At 56.5% G+C, this 18,081-nt stretch overlaps 1 protein-coding gene across 1 annotated transcript; it reads right to left on the bottom strand.

Moving 5' to 3' along the window:
• Window positions 1–1,708: 1,708 nt before the first annotated feature.
• RAB44 (RAB44, member RAS oncogene family) lies at window positions 1,709–16,932 on the bottom strand. The gene is made up of 17 exons (XM_074564523.1): window positions 16,762–16,932; window positions 15,110–15,335; window positions 14,897–15,011; window positions 14,503–14,674; window positions 14,077–14,220; window positions 13,630–13,720; window positions 13,412–13,507; window positions 12,906–13,093; window positions 12,458–12,506; window positions 12,043–12,137; window positions 11,140–11,534; window positions 6,529–7,116; window positions 5,931–6,012; window positions 5,485–5,599; window positions 4,635–4,736; window positions 3,712–3,788; window positions 1,709–3,241 (listed from the first exon to the last, which is right to left on the bottom strand). Exons 2-17 carry the CDS (start codon window positions 15,317–15,319, stop codon window positions 3,154–3,156), a joined length of 2,607 nt encoding a protein of 868 aa, XP_074420624.1. The 5' UTR covers window positions 15,320–15,335; window positions 16,762–16,932; the 3' UTR covers window positions 1,709–3,153.
• Between the last annotated feature and the right edge of the window lie 1,149 nt (window positions 16,933–18,081).

The following is an 18,081-nucleotide window of genomic DNA, read 5'->3' as shown; positions in this document are numbered from 1 at the left end:
CTGGGGCACCGAATGCTTTGCCTGATGGTTTGTTGCCGCTCGGCAGGACCCTGTCCGGGTTCTCTGCTTTCCAGGTGGACGCATCAAAGTGAGACGGTGGCAAACGCCCGCTAAATTTGGGCTGGTTTCCGAGATCTTCCGCAATCTTGGCTCGAGCTGGGGCAGCTCCTCTATTTCTCACGAAGCGCCTCGAGGAATTACAAATGGCTCAAAGGGAAACAACCTGATTTACAAAAAAAAAATAATTCCTGTGGTCCAAACAAATATGCGTTTCCCTGTTGCTATTAATATCTCAGACCTTGATCCTCCTCCAGACGCTGGTGGGTGCGTTTAACAGCTTGCAAATGAGCGGTGCCTTTGATTGTGGAGTGGGAACGTTTGCTGGGATCGTGAATGATTAAAGCTGAATGATGGTTTCAAATGCAACGTGCTGACCACGTTTCCCAACAGGTTTTATTGCCTTCCTGGTCTTTCTCTTGACCTGGCAATAAAAAAATTGGTTTCCAAGTGCGGAGGGGAGGTTTGCAGGGGGATAACGCTTGTGTTCTGCAACACCTTTGGGCACAAACTCAAGCCTTTTTCCTAGACGTGATTTCTAGTGGAATTAAGTCAGACATTTCTTTCTGTCTGCTGTTCTGGGAAGCCTTTTCTTTTGCAGATCTCTCTTTTGGCCCCTATTGAAGCTTCCCTGGTCTTCCCTTGCAGCGGCAACACCGCAGTTTGAAGGTATTCCTGCATTTGCTGCCATCTAACGGGAGGATTTAGCCTCGGCGACCTCAACTCGTTATTTTGCGAGCAAATAAAAGCGTTTTCCTGCACAATCCTGCTGCCAGTCGGCCAAGCAGCATCTTCCGCACATAATCCCAGCAAATTTAGGCGATGGGACAAACCGATCTGCTGGATGGCTTCGGCGTACGTGCAGCCGGGCGGCTCTGCACGGGGGCACGCGGAGCCAGTAAAAAGGGCCTTTTAGGATGAATTAGGCTGAAATGGTGCTTCTCTTACCACAGGCCAGACTCGCAAGTTGCAGTTGAATTTATATTATTTTATGATAAAAACAGCAAAGCAGAAATAGTGAAGATGGGCCCAAACAACCACAAAAATACCCTATTCTTAACTACCCCAACTCCAGGCACAGCTCTGAATGGAGCCGCATAAACTCGTCCTGAGGAGCTGTGGTCTTCAGGCTGCTCCATCGCTAAAAATATTTTATAATGAAATACGGTAAAGAGGGATGGACATGGCATGGGAGTACGAACGTATCACATTAAGAAAAGGAAGTCTTTTAAGGATGGAGAGCCCAGGGAGGGTGGCTTGGGACAGGGGATGGGAGCTTTGGTGGCACAGAGGTGCCAGAACAGCGAGACAGGGTGTGCAGAGGAGATAACTCACCTGTAAAAGACTCGGAAATTCCTCCATCATTGCAAAGTTGTACCCTACCCTGCCTGGGGAAGCTCGTATCCCTGATTTTACTGAGCATGAGCTTGGTCCAGCGGTGGTCTCTGTGCATCTCCGTCTGCGGATCACCACCCTTTCCACCGAGCGCTTTTTGGGTATGACACAGAGCTGGCCCCGTTTGAAGGCGTAATTCCGTGACGAGCAGAAGCAGGGGAGTCTGCTCTCACCTGGCTCCCAGGGAGATTTGTCACCGTCTGATAAAGACTAAACTTAAACTGCAATTTTTCCATCAATGGGGGTGTTAATTAGTCCCGGGTACTCAGGCCTTTATTCATACAGCGGTTGCTACCCGTGGGGGGCTGCTAAAAACAGCCCCTGGGCTCCAAAACCATTTGAAGCAGGGAAAGAAAAACCAGGTACATGTACACAGGCATCAGGAGCTCTTAAGCCTTGTTTCCTTGGAAAGCTGAGCTATAACAGAGTCAGAAACATGCAGAATGATATTCCTTTTTTTTTTTTGTTAAACTATATAGTGTTATTAGTAAATCAACTTTTGTTGTCACTATATTTTTGTAAAAAGCAGAAACTGGCTACTATGATACTTGGCCATACTATACATATAAATAATAACGGCGACAAAAAGCAAGCCCATCTGAGCAGAATTATTTCCCCCACATGCGCATGGAAGCGCAGTATCTCAGTACATCTGCTGGGGACGAGGCAACGCAGGCGATATATAAAAATACTGAAATGTAACGCTTGTATTCTTGTTTATTTAGTCTGTGTGTCTTCCTCTGCAAAAATATAGCGCTCTGCATCAAGCTGTGGAAAGGAGAAAGAAGAAAAAAAAAAAAAAAAAGCCTTGAAATTGTGAGGTGTGCTTGTTTAGATTTTTCAGGCTGGGTTTTAAAACCGATGCGGGGCTGCGGAAGGGCAGGGTGCAGCAGATTGCTTTTCCCTGCCCGACCTTAAATTCCCTGCAATAGTGCAAAAAAAAAAAAAAAAAAATCTGTTCTGGGTGCAATGCAAGGAAAAAGGGCTCTTGCAAGCATTTATCTGATCCTATATCCCACCACCCCACGGCTCTCTCTATTATCCTGAACACGCTTTTGGGGCTTTTGTATTCATTTGGAGCAGTTTTTAGTTTTCTGTCAAGATCCGTTACGCGCCCTGGCACGATAAACCAGGAAAGAGAAAAATTAGCTTTGCTTTGCCTAATCGGAAGGACTTAGAAAGTGCCTTTAGGATATACCGCAGATTTCATCGTTCCAGATCCAATCTGATTAAAAAGCCAGAGCAAAAGTCACCGCTGCACAGTGGCACCGACAGCCCTAAACCCCCTTATTTCATACACTTCAGGAGTCTTCAAGTGACTCCTGGTATTATTTTCTTTTATCCCAAGACTCAGTTTTTCTCCCTGCTGCTTCCAGTATTGCTCCAGCATCTCGCATCCAGGCGGATTCCTTTTCTGCCTCTTTCCTTAGCCTGTTTTTGTCTCCAAAAAGTGGTAAAAAGTTTCCCAACAAGTATTTCGGGGGGCTCCTGTGCTCTGGGATAACAGCAGCAGGTGAGTGGGGACAGGGACGGGTGACAGCCGGCTCCTCCGCAGCGGCTTTTGCTCTCAGCATCCGAGGGACATCAGGCAGGGCCGACACATGGGGAGAAGAGGTGGTCCCCCCCCAGGGCTATTTTTATGCTTTTCTGGTTGTCATTGCCATTTCCGATCACAACGGGGAGGGGGGGGGTGTCTGTCCATCACCAGCAACAGCCCTTCTTCTTCTGGGGTGGCTTTGCTACCTCTTTTGCCTCATTTTTTAATTCATCTTCACGAACTTTGAGCGACCTGGGAGAAAAGGAAGCAAATTAGCCAGATATTTCCCCCCCCTATTTCCCGTTGCTTTGCGATTTGTCTTGACGAGCGTTGGTCAAGGAGGCTCAGCAGGGCTGAAAGGAATTAGGAGCCTTCCAGCTCAGCGTGATTGGAGAACCCTGGGCTCTGCTAAAAAACGCCAACCTAAATCAAATCACAGACAGAATTTATTTCAGTCAGCCCAGGGAGAAATCAGCAGCATCCCGAGAAGGGTTTTTATTAATCTCCTTGCAGTGCCGACTGCTCAGGAGACGTCTTGCAGCGCTTCTCTCCAGCTCATCCCGGCCATGCTCACGCTGCTCCCAGTTTTCCCTGCCATTTGGGCAGAGGGAGTCTCAAATGACAGTAACACACCAGCATTTGGAGTTAAAAAAAACCCAACCAAACAAGGAGGGAGGCCATTAAATTCAGGACACCTTGAAAAACCCAAGCACAGGCCTCACCTGATTAAGCTGACCATGGACTCGGAGACGTTGTGGCCCGAGGCAGCGCTGCATTCATAAAACATGAGCTGATGCTCCTGGAAGACACAGAGCCCGAAGAGAATTGTAATATTCTTGCGTTGGAATAGCTTAATATGGGAGTAAATGGCCAGGGGACAGCCACAGTCAAGGGGAAACAGAAGGACTCAAGGAAACAAATAACTCAATAACTGGTTTACTGGAATGTGAGGGTGAAATCCGGCTTTTTTGGTAGCTACGACATCAACATTTAGTATCAAGGAAAAGGCTGACACTGCAGATGGACCGAGATGGGATGCGCTCCCGTTAGTGGAGCGAATACAGAGACATAACTCGACGTTCCCAGGTCTTTTGTGCCTGCCAGTGACAGGTTTGTGAAAGAAAAAGATAAAAATAAAAACAGCATCTAACCCCTTGTCCTGGTGTCTCCATTTGTAAAACCGGTCACTGGATACTGCCCCAAATCCCGTAAACTTTGAAATTAAGTTGGTAAAGGTGTGATTCTTCTCGCCTAATTTTTATTAGCCACCTACATTTGAAGGGATTAATCGTACTTTAAACATTTCACTATCTTTAAAACAGGTAGGGCTTGGTGGGCTTATTATTTATACGATGCTAGGAAGATGCGCAGCACTTCCCAGCAGAGATGAAAGCATTTTAATTCATAGATCCGGTTCCACAAACTGTTTTACTGGGGCGGTGCTGAGTCAAAACTAAAAGGGCAAGGGAAAAGCAGGGTGAAAGATGGGTTCAGAGATCACTTTGCCGAGGCACAAAAGGCGGGTGAAGGGCTTTCACCTTTCCCCAGGTCCTCGGGCTGGTGGCACCACCCTTAGCTGTCCTGGGGGGTAGCTTAACTTGGGGGGACGGCAGGACAGCAGGCTTCAGCAGGGCCATGCACCTACCTTGGCCAAGCGTTCCCCCTCCTTGGTGGGGACCTGTCTCTCTGCGGCGCAGTCGGTTTTGTTCCCGAGGAGCAGAATAACGACTCCGTCTTCTGCTCCTTCCTGCGCAATTAGAGAGGGGAGGCTCAGGAGCGCGACCGGATCTCCCTCGAATCACAGTCGGCCACGTTGCCTGCAGCATCCCGGAGCACCCTGAGGGATGCCCATGGATTTGGGCCAATGACAAAACCTTAAATCCTTAAGCGCGTTTAACAGCATTTAAGAAAGGGATAATTTTTTCCCCCTTAAATCATCTCTCCTGATCTATTAACAGGGCATAACACCGGGTGAGTCACCTTTGTGTTTGACTTCAGGAACCCTCCAGAAGATGCTCTGGCTGGGATTTACACGCACTGAACAAGGCGACATCCCATTTTGTTGCGGCGTTTGTTTGTAAACACAGACTTTGTACTGGACTGGAAATCTCTGCCATGAAGTTTTTTAATAAGACACAAGTTGCCTCCTGTTTCCCAGGACTCAAAGTGGGCTATTCTTGATTTAAAATCGTTATAAAAATAACTTTTAACATTTTCCAGTTTTTAATTTTTAAAAAGTTGATCATTAGCATAACGATGCTATCAACAAATTACCCCAGGGAACACTGCAAAAAATGTGACAATTGTCAGTATCTGAATTTAAAATCTCCAAGAAAAAAATATTTTCTAACTAAAGCAAAGCAAAATGCCCTTTACAAAGTTCTTGGTCACCCCCGGACGTCCATCCTTAACCGGTGGCAGAGGTCGGGTGGGGAAATGCTGATCTCAGAGTTCTCAGACCTCGGGACAGAACGAGGTTTTCCAGCTTCACCCACCTGGATGCAGCTCAGCCAGTACCGCGTGTCCGAGAAGGAGTACTCCGACGTGATATCGTACATCACCACGACCCCGTCCGCCTTCCGGAAGAACTGCTTAGTGATGCTGCGGTACCTGTGGGTATTTTAAACGGTCACCGATACGGTCTAAGGATGTTTCTGCCTAGGAGCAATCTGAAATCCCAGTGGGAAAGTTAGGAACGCATGTCTACAACAAAAGGCAAAACCCAGATTTTGCTCCCATCCTGATCGTAGAGGCCGTATAAACAGCCTTTATCTTAATTACTTCCCTTATTATGCTTTATCAGATCACACACTGTCCAGAGTCCCTTCTTAAACAACCCCTCCTTTGCTTAGCAAAACAAATAATGTTCATTTCCAGTAAATTACCAGAAAAAGAGAAACCCACAGGTTGCTCTCCTTAAGCGGACAGCACGGCAGCTCACCTTTCTTGACCAGCTGAATCCCACAGGCGGAGGGCAAAGCACTTGTTGTCCACGATGAGGTTTTTGACGTGATAATCCAGTCCTAGGAGACACAAAAAGGGATATTTTGATACTGTAGAGCCCATCCCTGCAACAGAGGATGGATGGATGGATGGATGGAGAGGGCACATGGTGCAAGTGTGGGCTGAGGCTGCAGCTCAAGCAGGCTGGTCCCAAGTGAACCTCCAGCTTCTAGATCTTTTAAGGGCTGGATTTGGGGAAGTGCTCTAATTTCACGATGAGTAAATCCAGTTTGGTTAAGAGAGGAGAAGAGAGCTGAAAGGCAAAGCAGAGGGAAAAGCACTAGGGCCATTGGTATTGCTGCCCTAGAGAGGGCAAGGAGGACCGGCATCGCCTGCTTGTGAGCATCCAGGCGTGTGAAGTTGGTAGTCCTATTTGGTCCTTGGTGACCAAATAGGTTGTATAGATGCTTGGCATGAGCGTGCATGATCATTACATGGGTGTAATGATCACCAGCAGCTTGTGGGGTGGTGGAAAGGGAATCGTGAAAGGTCACCCCAGCGGGTGTGGAGCTGTGCTGGAGCTGGAGGAGACCTACCCACTGTGGCGGCGAGGTGCGGGTTGAAGGTGTCGGCGTGCAAGCGGTACAGGAACGACGTTTTGCCCACGTGGGAGTCCCCGATGAACAGCACGTTGTAGAGGTGGTCTGGGTCCGGGGAGGCCTCAGGAGAACCCCTTGGGGCAGCTCCTGCCCCATCTGCAGTCACAGCCCCCAGCTCTCCTGGGCTGGGCTGGGATTTCTGGCTCATTTTCCGCCCAACTTCTTGCTGCTTCTCCCGTTGACCAACGGTGAGGTCATCGCCCTGTTCTCCCACGAGCTGCCTCTGAGGCTGCAGGCTGCTGTTGGCTGCATCCCCCAGTGAGCTGTCTCCAAGGACCATCCCCAACTGGTCGTTTCCAGCATCTTCCTGTCGGACCCTCATGTGAAGGGTTGACGCTGGTGGCACCTCTGGTTTTGGAGGCTCAGCAGGTCCAGCAGCTGCTTGTTCTGTTTCCATCACATGCGGCGGCTTCTCCTCCGGCTGCTGGGAAGCAGTGTGAAGCCTCACCTTATCTGCCTGCGCTGAGACCTGCTCCTGAAGCTCGCTTTGGGCTCCCTGTCCCGAAGCGCTTAGCCGCCGCACATCTGGAACGAGAACATCCTCCTGCATCATCGTTTCCAGCTTTAGTGTGCTGATTTGTACTGGCACCTTGGAGACCGGGGAGGCCAGTGCAGATGCACCGTCATCATGGCCCTGCTTTAGCCCTAAATCCTGAGTTTCGCCTAAACTCGCCCCTGCCTCCAGCCTCTCTCCCTGCACCACTTCCAGACCTTGAGCTCCATCCAGAGGCCCCCCCTCTGCAGCAGCCCCGTCTCCCTGCGGTAATTCCAGTGGCTGGGTGTCCTCCAGGATCTGCCCACCAGGACCAGCAAGTGCTCCCAGCTTTGCTCCCAGAGCAGGACCCTCGGCAGCAGCGGCACGCTCAGGGTACAAAGTGGCCTCAGCTGGAGGGGACGCACGTGCACCAGCAGCTCCCTCCCAGGCATCTGCGGTGTGAGCGGCACACAGACCTGCCATGGAACCAGGCATCTGGCTCTGCTCCTCTTCCCGCATCCCAGCTGCATCCCAGGGTGCCAGATCTGCCTCCGAGCTCCATCCTAGGGTCAGTTTGAGCTTATCTGCCTCTGCAACTGGCTGTGCATTGGCATCAGTGCTTTGAGCCTCCAGCGTGTGCAGGATTTCAGCCTCCTCAGGGGGCTCCACACCTGCACCAGCCCCCTCTCCCTGCCCCACTCCTGCTCCCTGCGGATCCAGCACAGGCTCATGTGGCACCTCATGTTCCTCCAGCCCTTGTGCCCCATCCTCTGCCTCCTCCCCAAGCTGCACGGCTGCTCCACGCGGCCCTCCCCGTGGGGCTTCTGGGCTGAGACCCCCATGCAGCTTCGTATCTGCCTGGGTGTCCTCTATCTCCAGTTCCACTGACTCTGGTTTATCGGCCTGATCCAGTGGCTCAACATCTGGAGCCAGGCTCCCTCCCTGCTCTGTATCCAGGGAGCTGGCCTCACTCGAGAGCTGCAGATCTGTCTCAGTGCTCCCTTCTTGGGTCAGTTTGAGCTCATCTGCCTCTGCAATTAGCTGCACGTTGGCATCAATGCTCTGGTCCTCCAGCGTGTCCAGGATTCCAACCTCCTCAGGGGGCTCCACGCCTGCACCAGTCCCCTCTCCCTGCCCCACTCCTGCTCCCTGCGGATCCAGCGCAGGCTCACATGGCAGCTCATGTTCCTCCAGCCCTTGTGCCCCATCCTCTGCCTCCTCCATGTGCTGCAGGGCTGCATGGCATCCCTGGAGGGTTTCAAGGCTGGGACTCCCACACAACTCCATGTCTGCCTGAGAGTCCCCTGCCTCCATTTCCACTGACTCTTCTTTATCAACCTGATCCAGGGGTTCAACACCTGGAGCCAGGCTCCCTCCCTGCTCTGTCCACAGGGCACCAGCCTTATTCTGGGGCTGCAGATCTGTCTCCGTGCCCCCTCCTGGGGTCAGTTTGAGTTCATCTGCCTCTGCAATTAGCTGCACGTTGGCATCAATGCTCTGGTCCTCCAGCGTGTCCAGGATTTCAGCCTCCTCAGGGGGCTCCACACCTGCACCAGTCCCCTCTCCCTGCCCCACTCCTGCTCCCTGCGGGTCAAGCACAGGCTCATGTGGCAGCTCATGTTCCTCCAGCCCTTGTGCCCCATCCTCTGCCTCCTCCACATGCTGCAGGGCTGCATGGTCCTCCCATCCCTGGGGGGTTTCTGGGCTGGGACACCCACGCAGCTGTGTGTCTGCCTGAGAGTCCTCTGCCTCCACCATTCCCACTAGTTCTGGTTTATCGACCTGATCCAGGGGTTCAACACCTGGAGCCAGACTCCATCCCTGCTCTGTCCACAGGGCACCAGCTTCGCTCAGGGGCTGCAGATCTGTCTCCGTGCTCCCTCCTGGGGTCAGTTTGAGCTCGCCTGCCCCTTCAATTAGCTGCACGTTGGCATCAGTGCTCTGGTCCTCCAGCGTGTCCAGGATTTCAGGCTCCTCCTGTGGTTGCAGACCTGCACCAGCCCCCTCTCCCTGCCTGATGGTCACTCTGTAGGGCTGAAACACAGGCTCATGTGGCAGCTCACGCTCATCCTGCCCTTGTGCCCCATCCTCTGCCTCCTCCATGTGCTGCAGGGCTGCATGGCACCCCTGGAGGGTTTCAAGGCTGGGACCCTCACATGGCTCCATGTCTGCCTGAGGGTCCCCTGCCTCCATTTCCACTGACTCTTCTTTATCAACCTGATCCAGGGGTTCAACATCTGGAGCCAGGCTCCCTCCCTGCTCTGTCCACAGGGCACCAGCCTTATTCTGGGGCTGCAGATCTGTCTCCGTGCCCCCTCCTGGGGTCAGTTTGAGCTCATCTGCCTCTGCAATTAGCTGCACGTTGGCATCAATGCTCTGGTCCTCCAGCGTGTCCAGGATTTCAGCCTCCTCAGGGGGCTCCACACCTGCACCAGCCCCCGCTGCCTGCCCCACTCCTGCTCCCTGCGGATCCAGCGCAGGCTCATGTGGCAGCTCATGTTCCTCCAGCCCTTGTGCCCCATCCTCTGCCTCCTCCCCAAGCTGCACGGCTGCTCCACGCGGCCCTCCCCGTGGGGCTTCTGGGCTGAGACCCCCATGCAGCTTCGTATCTGCCTGGGTGTCCTCTATCTCCAGTTCCACTGACTCTGGTTTATCGGCCTGATCCAGTGGCTCAACATCTGGAGCCAGGCTCCCTCCCTGCTCTGTATCCAGGGAGCTGGCCTCACTCGAGAGCTGCAGATCTGTCTCAGTGCTCCCTTCTTGGGTCAGTTTGAGCTCGTCTGCCTCTGCAATTAGCTGCACGTTGGCATCAATGCTCTGGTCCTCCAGCGTGTCCAGGATTCCAGCCTCCTCAGGGGGCTCCACGCCTGCACCAGTCCCCTCTCCCTGCCCCACTCCTGCTCCCTGCGGATCCAGCGCAGGCTCATGTGGCAGCTCATGTTCCTCCAGCCCTTGTGCCCCATCCTCTGCCTCCTCCACATGCTGCAGGGCTGCATGGCATCCCTGGGGGGTTTCAAGGCTGGGACTCCCACACAGCTCCATGTCTGCCTGAGGGTCCCCTGCCTCCATTTCCACTGACTCTTCTTTATCAACCTGATCCAGGGGTTCAACATCTGGAGCCAGGCTCCCTCCCTGCTCTGTCCCCGGGAAGCCGGCCTCACCCGGGGGCTGCAGAGCCGCCTCCACCTCTGGAAGCAGCTGCATGTTGGCATCGCTGCTCTGGGCCTCCAGCGGTGCCACATCTGGTCCCGCTCCGCCATCCTGCACCTCGGTGGGTGGTGCAGCCGCCGTCACCCCCGCACCCAGGCTCCCTCCCCTCACTGCTGCCGCTCCCCTCGCGGACTCACCCTGTGGCTGCGGCCCCTCCACATCCCCTTCCTCAGCCCCGGCTCTGCTGCTCCCTCCGTGCTGAGCCTGGGCTGGCAGCTCCTCGGCATCTAAGGTCTGTCCCCAGGGCTGCACCTCCGCACCAACGCGCTCTTCCTCCAGCCTCCCAGGGCCAGGAGCCACTGTCACCTCAGGCGTGACACCGTCCCCCTGGGCTGCTCCCATTGGTGCCTCACCTGGGGATGGTGGCTCTGGCTCCAGGCACTCTCCCGGCTTTACTTCAGGTTTCTCGGAGAGCCCCAGTGGTGGATCAGCCTCTTCCCCCAGCCCTACGTTCAGGGGCTGTGCGAGCTCTCCCGGAGCCGCAGCCGGGCCAAGCTCATCCATGGCAAGCCGCCATCCCGCTGCTAGACCTGTGTCCCCAGCTTCAGGTGTCCCCAGACCTGCCTCCAGATTTTCTCCCTGACTTAATGCCGCTTCCTCAGCTTCTCCTGGGGGCTGCACTTTTTCCCAACCTGTTTTTCCCTGCATCCATCCTTCTACCTCCACCTCCATCAGTGCCTGCTCTCCTGCCTCCATGCTCTCTCCCGGTGCTCCTTGCAGATGCTCAGCTGCCTTTAGCATCAGCTCCTTCACACCAGCACCCTTTCCCTGCAGGAATGACATCCTCCATGCCTCCTCTGGGCTCTCTCCCTGCTCTGCCCCCGGCTCCTGAGCCCTGCGGTGCCCGGCTCCCACAGACGCACCAGCCTGTGTCACGTCTGGAGCACGAAGCTCAGCTGTGGCCGGTCCCTCTTGCAGGTCTCCTTCAACTGGCTGGTGACTGATGTGGCCGGAGAGGGTCTTTCGTCCGACTCCGGGGGTTGTGCCGTCAGCTGTGGCTGCCTCCGGCCCTGTTTGGGGCTCAGCATCATCCCGGGGGTGACGGGCAGCGTCTGCTGGGGCGGGGGATGCTGCTGGTGCCTGTGGCTTCAGCTGTTTGCTCAGAGCCGCTATTGCATCATTCATCTCTCTTAGCAAAGAGCTTTGGTCAGAAAAGCGTTCCTCTTTTAGAAATTCTGGGAAGGGGTCCTCTTCTGCAGAGCTCACTCTCTGCGGGGCTCCCAAAAGGCTTATGTCTGCCGGCGGCATTTCCCAAACTCTGGAAAGGGCAGAAAAGGGAGGGGGTCAGCCCAGTCTACATGTGAGGCTCCAGCTCCCTCCCGTCCAGCTGGGCTGGCACCAGGAGGGTCCCTCCTCCACCACCTCACCCCGTCCCGCTCCAAACCCAACCGTATTGACGCTCCGGGTGTACCGCAGGGTCACACAGGCGGCGGTGAGGGACAGGGGAAAAGGGGACGCATCCCCAGGGAGACAGACCCGGGGTCAAATCCTGCCCAGCAAGTGAAAGTGCCTCTTCCCAAGCTCATTATCAGGAATGAAAAAACCAGCTCTTGGCCAGGTACTGCCTGAGCCACAGGAGCGACGCAGGGCAGGGAGATGGGGTAAGAGGTCTCCTCCCCGGGATGAGAGACGGGTGGGAAAGAAGCAATAGAAGGAGTAAATATCGAGTTTTGCCTGGGGAGGGAGGGGGACTTGGGTGCTCGGTACCGGCTCGCAGATGTCGAGGGCACGAGCTGAAGCAGCAGCCGTTGCCCAGGACCCCTTACACTTGGTAGGTTGCCTTGGCTTTGGGCTCGCCGCTCTGGGACCCCAGCCTGATCCGCATCTCGGAGCGGTGCTTCTCGCTCTTCTCCAGACTCGTCTGCAGCAAACAGGGTGGGAAGAGGAGAGAGGAAAGCTCTTGGCGAGGGAGCGTATCTACCAGAAACGATGCTGAGCTTTCCAGCAGGCATCCAGACGTACCTGCCCGAAATCTTGGGGGTATCAGAACTAAGGTGCTGCTACCCCCTCCCTTCCCAAGCATCCATAGGGCACCGTGCTGACCCAGTTTGAGAAAGCTTTTAGGGGAGGCGCTGCCCCTGCCGCAGAAGCACCCGGTGCTCTTGGGCTCCCTGACAGTCCCAAACCCAACAGCGCAAGGCCCTGGAGCCCAGACACCCCACCCCATCCCAGCTGAGGTACCTGTGGGGACAGGGGCATCTCACCGGGCAGCTCTGCCGCTGCTCCGTCCCTGCAAACACAGAGCACAGGGGTCAAAATGGCAATTGCATCCTCTTCACCATGTCCACCCCTGCCCCAGGGTTGTCCCCAGCCCCAAAGGCCGTGATGGGCTGGAGCAGGACAGCAAGACCTATGACCCTTGGATCAGTCCTGGTCGGGTTCTTCTGGGTGAAGGACATCCGCCTCTCTGCCGCCACTGCCCTTGAATGACAGGTTCAGTGCATGGTGGTGACAGTCCTGGGTTTTTTTTCCTGATGTTTTTCACACCAAGCCACGATTAATCTGCACCGTGGAGACCACTGAAGCACCACGATGGCTGAGACCCATCAAACTCATTCCCCATCCTCTCCAACCCCCAGAAGGAAACCACATATGCGCACAGGGATATGGTGGTCACCCAGCTGCTCACCCGGGCTCCTCCGTGCGCTCCCAGACCACTGAAGCCCTCGCTGCCTGTAGCCGCCCCTGGGTCTGCTGGAGCTGCTGGCGGAGATGCTGCAGGTGATCCTCCAGCACCCGGTTGCTCTCCTCCAGCTGCTGGTTTTCGGTGCTGGCGGCTTGTTGTGTGCTGCGGAGGCTGCGGCACCGGGTCTCCAGCTGCGGGATGGCAACCAGGACACTTGCACCCTGCCAGGACCCCCACGAGAACCATGCCAAAGAACGATGGATAACCATCTCCTCTAGACCTGGGGCTGAATTTCCATCCCTCGGGGTGGTGGGTGGGAAACTCAACTTGGACGCTCCGGGATTGGAGGGGAGCATGGGGATGGCAAAGGAGAGGTCCTATGTGACAACCTGCACCAAGGGCTGGTGGGGACAGACTGGGATCAGCTGTGCAACACCGTGTTGCTGCTACAGGTGCAGCCCAGAGACCCCATACGCACGATGGGGGACCAGGGGTTGAGGCCAGCTCACCTCTATCTGCGCCATGACCAAGCGCTGCACCTCCCTCTCGCTGGCATCCAGCGCTTGCTGCAGCTCCACGCTGTGCTGGTGGCTCCGGGCCATGCTCTGGGATGGCAACAAGGATGTTAGCACCCACTTGCCCACCTGGGAACTGCCACGGGGGTTTGGGGGTGCTGGGTGCCCTCCTGGGGTGGGTGGTAAGGGGAGAGGAGCAGCTGGTGACCCACCTCCTGCTGCAGCTGCTGCTGCTCCTGATGGATCTGCTGCTCCAGGGCCTCGCAGAGCTGCTGCACCTCCTTGTCGTGCTCAGCCACATGCCTGGTGGGGACGGGGTGGGGGTAGTCAGACCCTGCTGCAGCAGGTGCAGGTCCCCGGGACCCCACATTGCCCATGGGATGCGCAGGCTGCAGCAGGTCTGCTCGGAGGGGTTCACCCAGCAAGGACGTGTCCAGCGGTCTGAGTCCGGCACTTCTGTCATCCCGTGTGGGACTGTAGAGGGAGCCCAACCTCAAACATTGGCTCCAAGTGAAACCTTCAGCCACCCATGGAGATGCTGAAAGCACCCAGGTTTCTCCCTCCTCAAGTACGTCTCCACAGCTGGGGTGAGCAGGGGGCCCCATCCCTGTCCCCATCCTTCCCATCCTATCTCCCTCTGCTGCCCAGGGGTGACTCACTTGTTGAGGGTCACCTCCAAAGCTTTCTTCTTACTCCTGGCTTCTTGGATGCGGTGCCTCATCTTGGCCAGAAAGTCCTCCAGGTTCCCCAGGAGCTGGGGTTCGTCCTGCCGCAGCTTCACCCAGAGCTGCCAGATCTCCTGTCTGCAGGGAGAGGGGCGTTTTGTGGTGAGCATCCCCCCCCGAACCCCCCAAAGATGGGCCGGCTATGGGGTCTTGGGACATTTAGCTCACACCATTCGGGATGTGTGGTCCTGAGGGGGACAGATGAGAAGTGGGGTGACCATGGTCCTGTCCTCTACTCCCGTGCTTGGGGCAAAGGCACCTCCGAGCCATTTCTGAGCTCTTTGCCCCAAGTCTTTCCCAGCTTGGACAGCTCTGCCCCATCCTGCAGGACACCCATGGGTGCTGAGCAAGGTGGCTTACTCTTCAGAGACGTTGGCTGTGCCCAGCTGGTCCATGAAGGCAGCAAAGTGTCTCCGCTCCTCGCTGTCCGCCCCCTCCAACGTTGGGCTGGGGAGGACCAAGCGGACCCTCCGGGATGCCGTTTTCCGCCGGCGGTGGTCCCTGGCAGCTTTTTGGGATCTCAGGAACTGCCCTGCCAACAAGACACCCCAAACCCTCAGCGCCCGCCTGGGGCGACAGCAAAGCCCAAACCCCGACACTCCCCACCCCAGGGCTTTGACAAGCGACTTCAGCACAATAGAGGCCGTCACCAGGCAAGCCATGGGCTGAGACCCGGGCATGGGGACACTTCTGGGGCCATCGTGTGCCACCCAGCAGGAGGAGCATTTATTGGAGGCAGCCTGCTGGCACTTACGGAGCCCGGCAGTGAACTCCTCGGTGCTTAACCGCCCGGTGCCGGCAGTGTCCAGCCCATTGAAGATGAGCTCCAGCTCCTCCATGCTGCATGGGAAATCCTCCTCCTGCAATTTCTAAGAACAAAGCAAGTCAGGGGAAAAAAACCTACCCATCATCCAGTCTCCTTCCACCCCTGTGGCATTTGACCTGAGAAGATGTCCCCATGCCTTACCTGCATGTCCGAGCGGGTGACAAACCCCGCCTGGTCCTTGTCCCGCTCCTTGAAGAAGTCCTGCACCCTCTGTGCGATTTCGGATGCCCATGGTGGCTCCTCACCGGGGCTGGGGGCTGGTGCCGGTGCCTCACCGGAGCCTTCACGCAGCTGCTTGCGCCGGCTGGAGCCCATCCGCCGACCCTTGGTGGCCACCCGGTGCTCGGCCATGGCTCCCGGCTCGGTCCTGCCGAGGGGGAAACCCACGGGTGCTGAGCCTCGGCCGGCTCTCTCCTTGCCGGAGCTCTTTGCTCTGCTGTGGTGGGTCCTCAGAGCAGGATCGAGCTGAAAATGCATTTTGGCTGATGTAAAAGGCCCCCGGGTTTGGCAATAGGAAGAGAAGCGCTTATCTCCGATTGCGTGGTGCTAACGGAGCCTCGACCCGCAGCCAGCAACGGCCGCCCCCACCGGCTGAGAGCCCAGCACCCCCCGGGCAAGCGGCTTCTCCTGCCACTGGCCAAGTGCCCACCCCAAATCTCCCCATGCTCCAGCCCGGCTATGGAGGATGCGCAGGGCACTGGCACCATGGGGGGCTTGAGGGCCGCCTGGGAGGTGACACAGCCGGGAGGTGACACCGGCAAAGGACCAGCCAAGGCACTGCTGGGGGTCTGGGTAGAACATGGTGGTTCCACCTGCTTTCTGGGAGCTCAGCAGCAGCTTTTAAAATTCCTCCCCCGGCTTTCACAGCCGTGAGTCACCCCCGGGGAGGCTGCGCGAGACCTCGGGCAGGTTTTCATCACTCCCCCCGGCTTGCGGGGTCTGAGCACAGGACATTCCACCCCCCACCCCCGCAACCCTTGTCCCCTCTCCCCATCCTGGGTGGGTGGCGGCGTCACCAACAGCCCCCCCGCCGTCCCCAGGAGGGATTGCTCTCTGCATGGCAAAGCCAAAAAACCGAGCAGAGGAAACCACAGCCACGGAGAAGGTGACGCAGAGCTGGGGCCACGCTCGAGCCGGCTTTCCGCTCCCGGTCCAGGGACCCCCCCCGGCACCGACCTGGCTCCAGCCTTCTGCCCCCGTCTTTCTGCAACGTGAAACAGCACTTCTGCTAAATCCCAGGGTGCACCAGAAACATGGGAATAAGCCCCAAAATCAGCCCCTTCAAGCAAGAAGGTCTCGTGGAGTTGCTGGAGGCCCACAGGACACCGGGGGCGGGGGGGTGAGGCGGGGGCAGAAAATGGGTGCTTTTATGGTGGTCCCAGGCTCTAAGACAGCAGAAGTGGGAGCTCCGGGGGGCAGGTGGGGTTGTTTAAGGCATCGAGAAGCCCCCAGTTACCTGCCCCAGCCATGGGGGTGCCCACCGCACAAAGCGGGTGCGGAACAAGGATGGGGGCTGGGATGGGAACCGCGCACCCCCCATCCCCGGCTGAGCGGGGCCGTCCCCCCACCCGCCAGCATCACCAACTCCCGGCGACCCACCTCCCCTCCAAAACACCCCACGCTGCTCCCAGCCATCGGAAAAGGGCCCCCAGCCGCAGTCCCCTCCACAGGCAGGGAGAAAAAGCCCCCCCCCACCCCCTGGATTTACCACCAGTGAGAAAACCCCTTTATTTTCCTTGCTTTTCTATTTTTTCAGGTGATGTACGAGCTATCCCCGGAGCAGCAATGCTTACCTTTCCCGTGTCCCAAGAAGAATCCTCAGCTTATGGGTGCCGGGGGCAGCGCGGCTCCCTGTGCCAGGGGGGATGCGGGTCCCACGCCGGGGGTGCTGCTGCCGCCCACCCACCTGCCCTGCGCCCGAGCTCTCATCTTCTCTCTTACTCAAGGCGACTTTTCCGTTTTCGGGTGACACTCAACTGCCGGCGCTCACACGTTTCCTGTTTGCCGCCGTGCAAGCGGGGTGCGGGAAGGGCCCTTCCGCAGGGTCACCGTCCCCCCCAAAACCCCGCCGTGTCCCAAAGCAAGGGCACCGCCGGCGCCATCGGGAACCGCGGCACAAGCCCCCGGCCTTCCCTTGTTTGCGGTGGTTCCGGCCAGGGCTGGAAGGTGTTTGGGGCAAAAAAAAAAAGCATCGGAGAAACAGCAAGTGTTATTTTAAGAGCCCGAATAACCCAAACTACAAGACTACAAGACTAAAAATAACCCAAGCTACACGAATATGTATAACTCACAGATTAACGTATAACTCACAGATGATGATGTCCTGCCAAAGACAGAAAAAACCTGCAACCTCCCCCCCCGCCTCCCCGCGGAGGCTTTTTGGCCCCAAGATTTGGAGATCTCCCTGGCTGTGCTCCTCACATGGATGTTTTCTTTTTTCCCAGGCTCCCGGCTGTATCGTTAATTCAGCTTTAAAGCCAACACCAAACCCACCGACTGCACCCGCTCTGGGCTGCGAGGGGATGGCGGAATTAGGTGGGTGGCACCCATTTTCGCTGCATTTTCACTGCAAATTGGGAAGAGGGCCCAAGCAAGGGAAAAATACTAACTATTGCCTTTAGGTTATAACTAGACTTAACATCCAGGGGCTCCCGGGGCAGGAGCTGTGGGGTGGAGGCCGGTGCTGTGCCCGTCTCTCCCGTCCGAGCTGGTTAAATCACTCGCTGGGAACCAGTTGCGCCAGTACCCTGCCCCATCACACCCACCCGCGCCCAGCCCAGCCCAGCTCGTTTGCTGTTTAACATAACGAAGCAGCAGCCAGCTCAGGTGCAGCCGCTCCTTTTGGGCGTCTGTAGGCACAATTCAAGGCTCAGCTGTTTCCTCTCCACTCTCCGAGCCGAGCTGGTGCCTGTTATCCCGGGGCTGGAGCAGCCCCGCGGCCAGGCTGGGGGCTCCGCTGGCAACCACCACCTCCGAGCTCACGTTCGTTGCCCTGTCTCGCAACCCCGGAGCTGTTTGCTGCTGCATAAAGACTGAATTTCGGCTTTGCTTTCCCTGAGGATGCATTTTAGGGGGGAAAGCCTAAATGCCCCTGGGAGAGCTCATTGATTCGG

Source organism: Larus michahellis, chromosome 21, assembly GCF_964199755.1.
Source record: "Larus michahellis chromosome 21, bLarMic1.1, whole genome shotgun sequence".
Classification (NCBI taxonomy): Eukaryota; Metazoa; Chordata; class Aves; order Charadriiformes; family Laridae; genus Larus; species Larus michahellis.
This window is presented reverse-complemented; position numbering and strand designations above follow the sequence as displayed.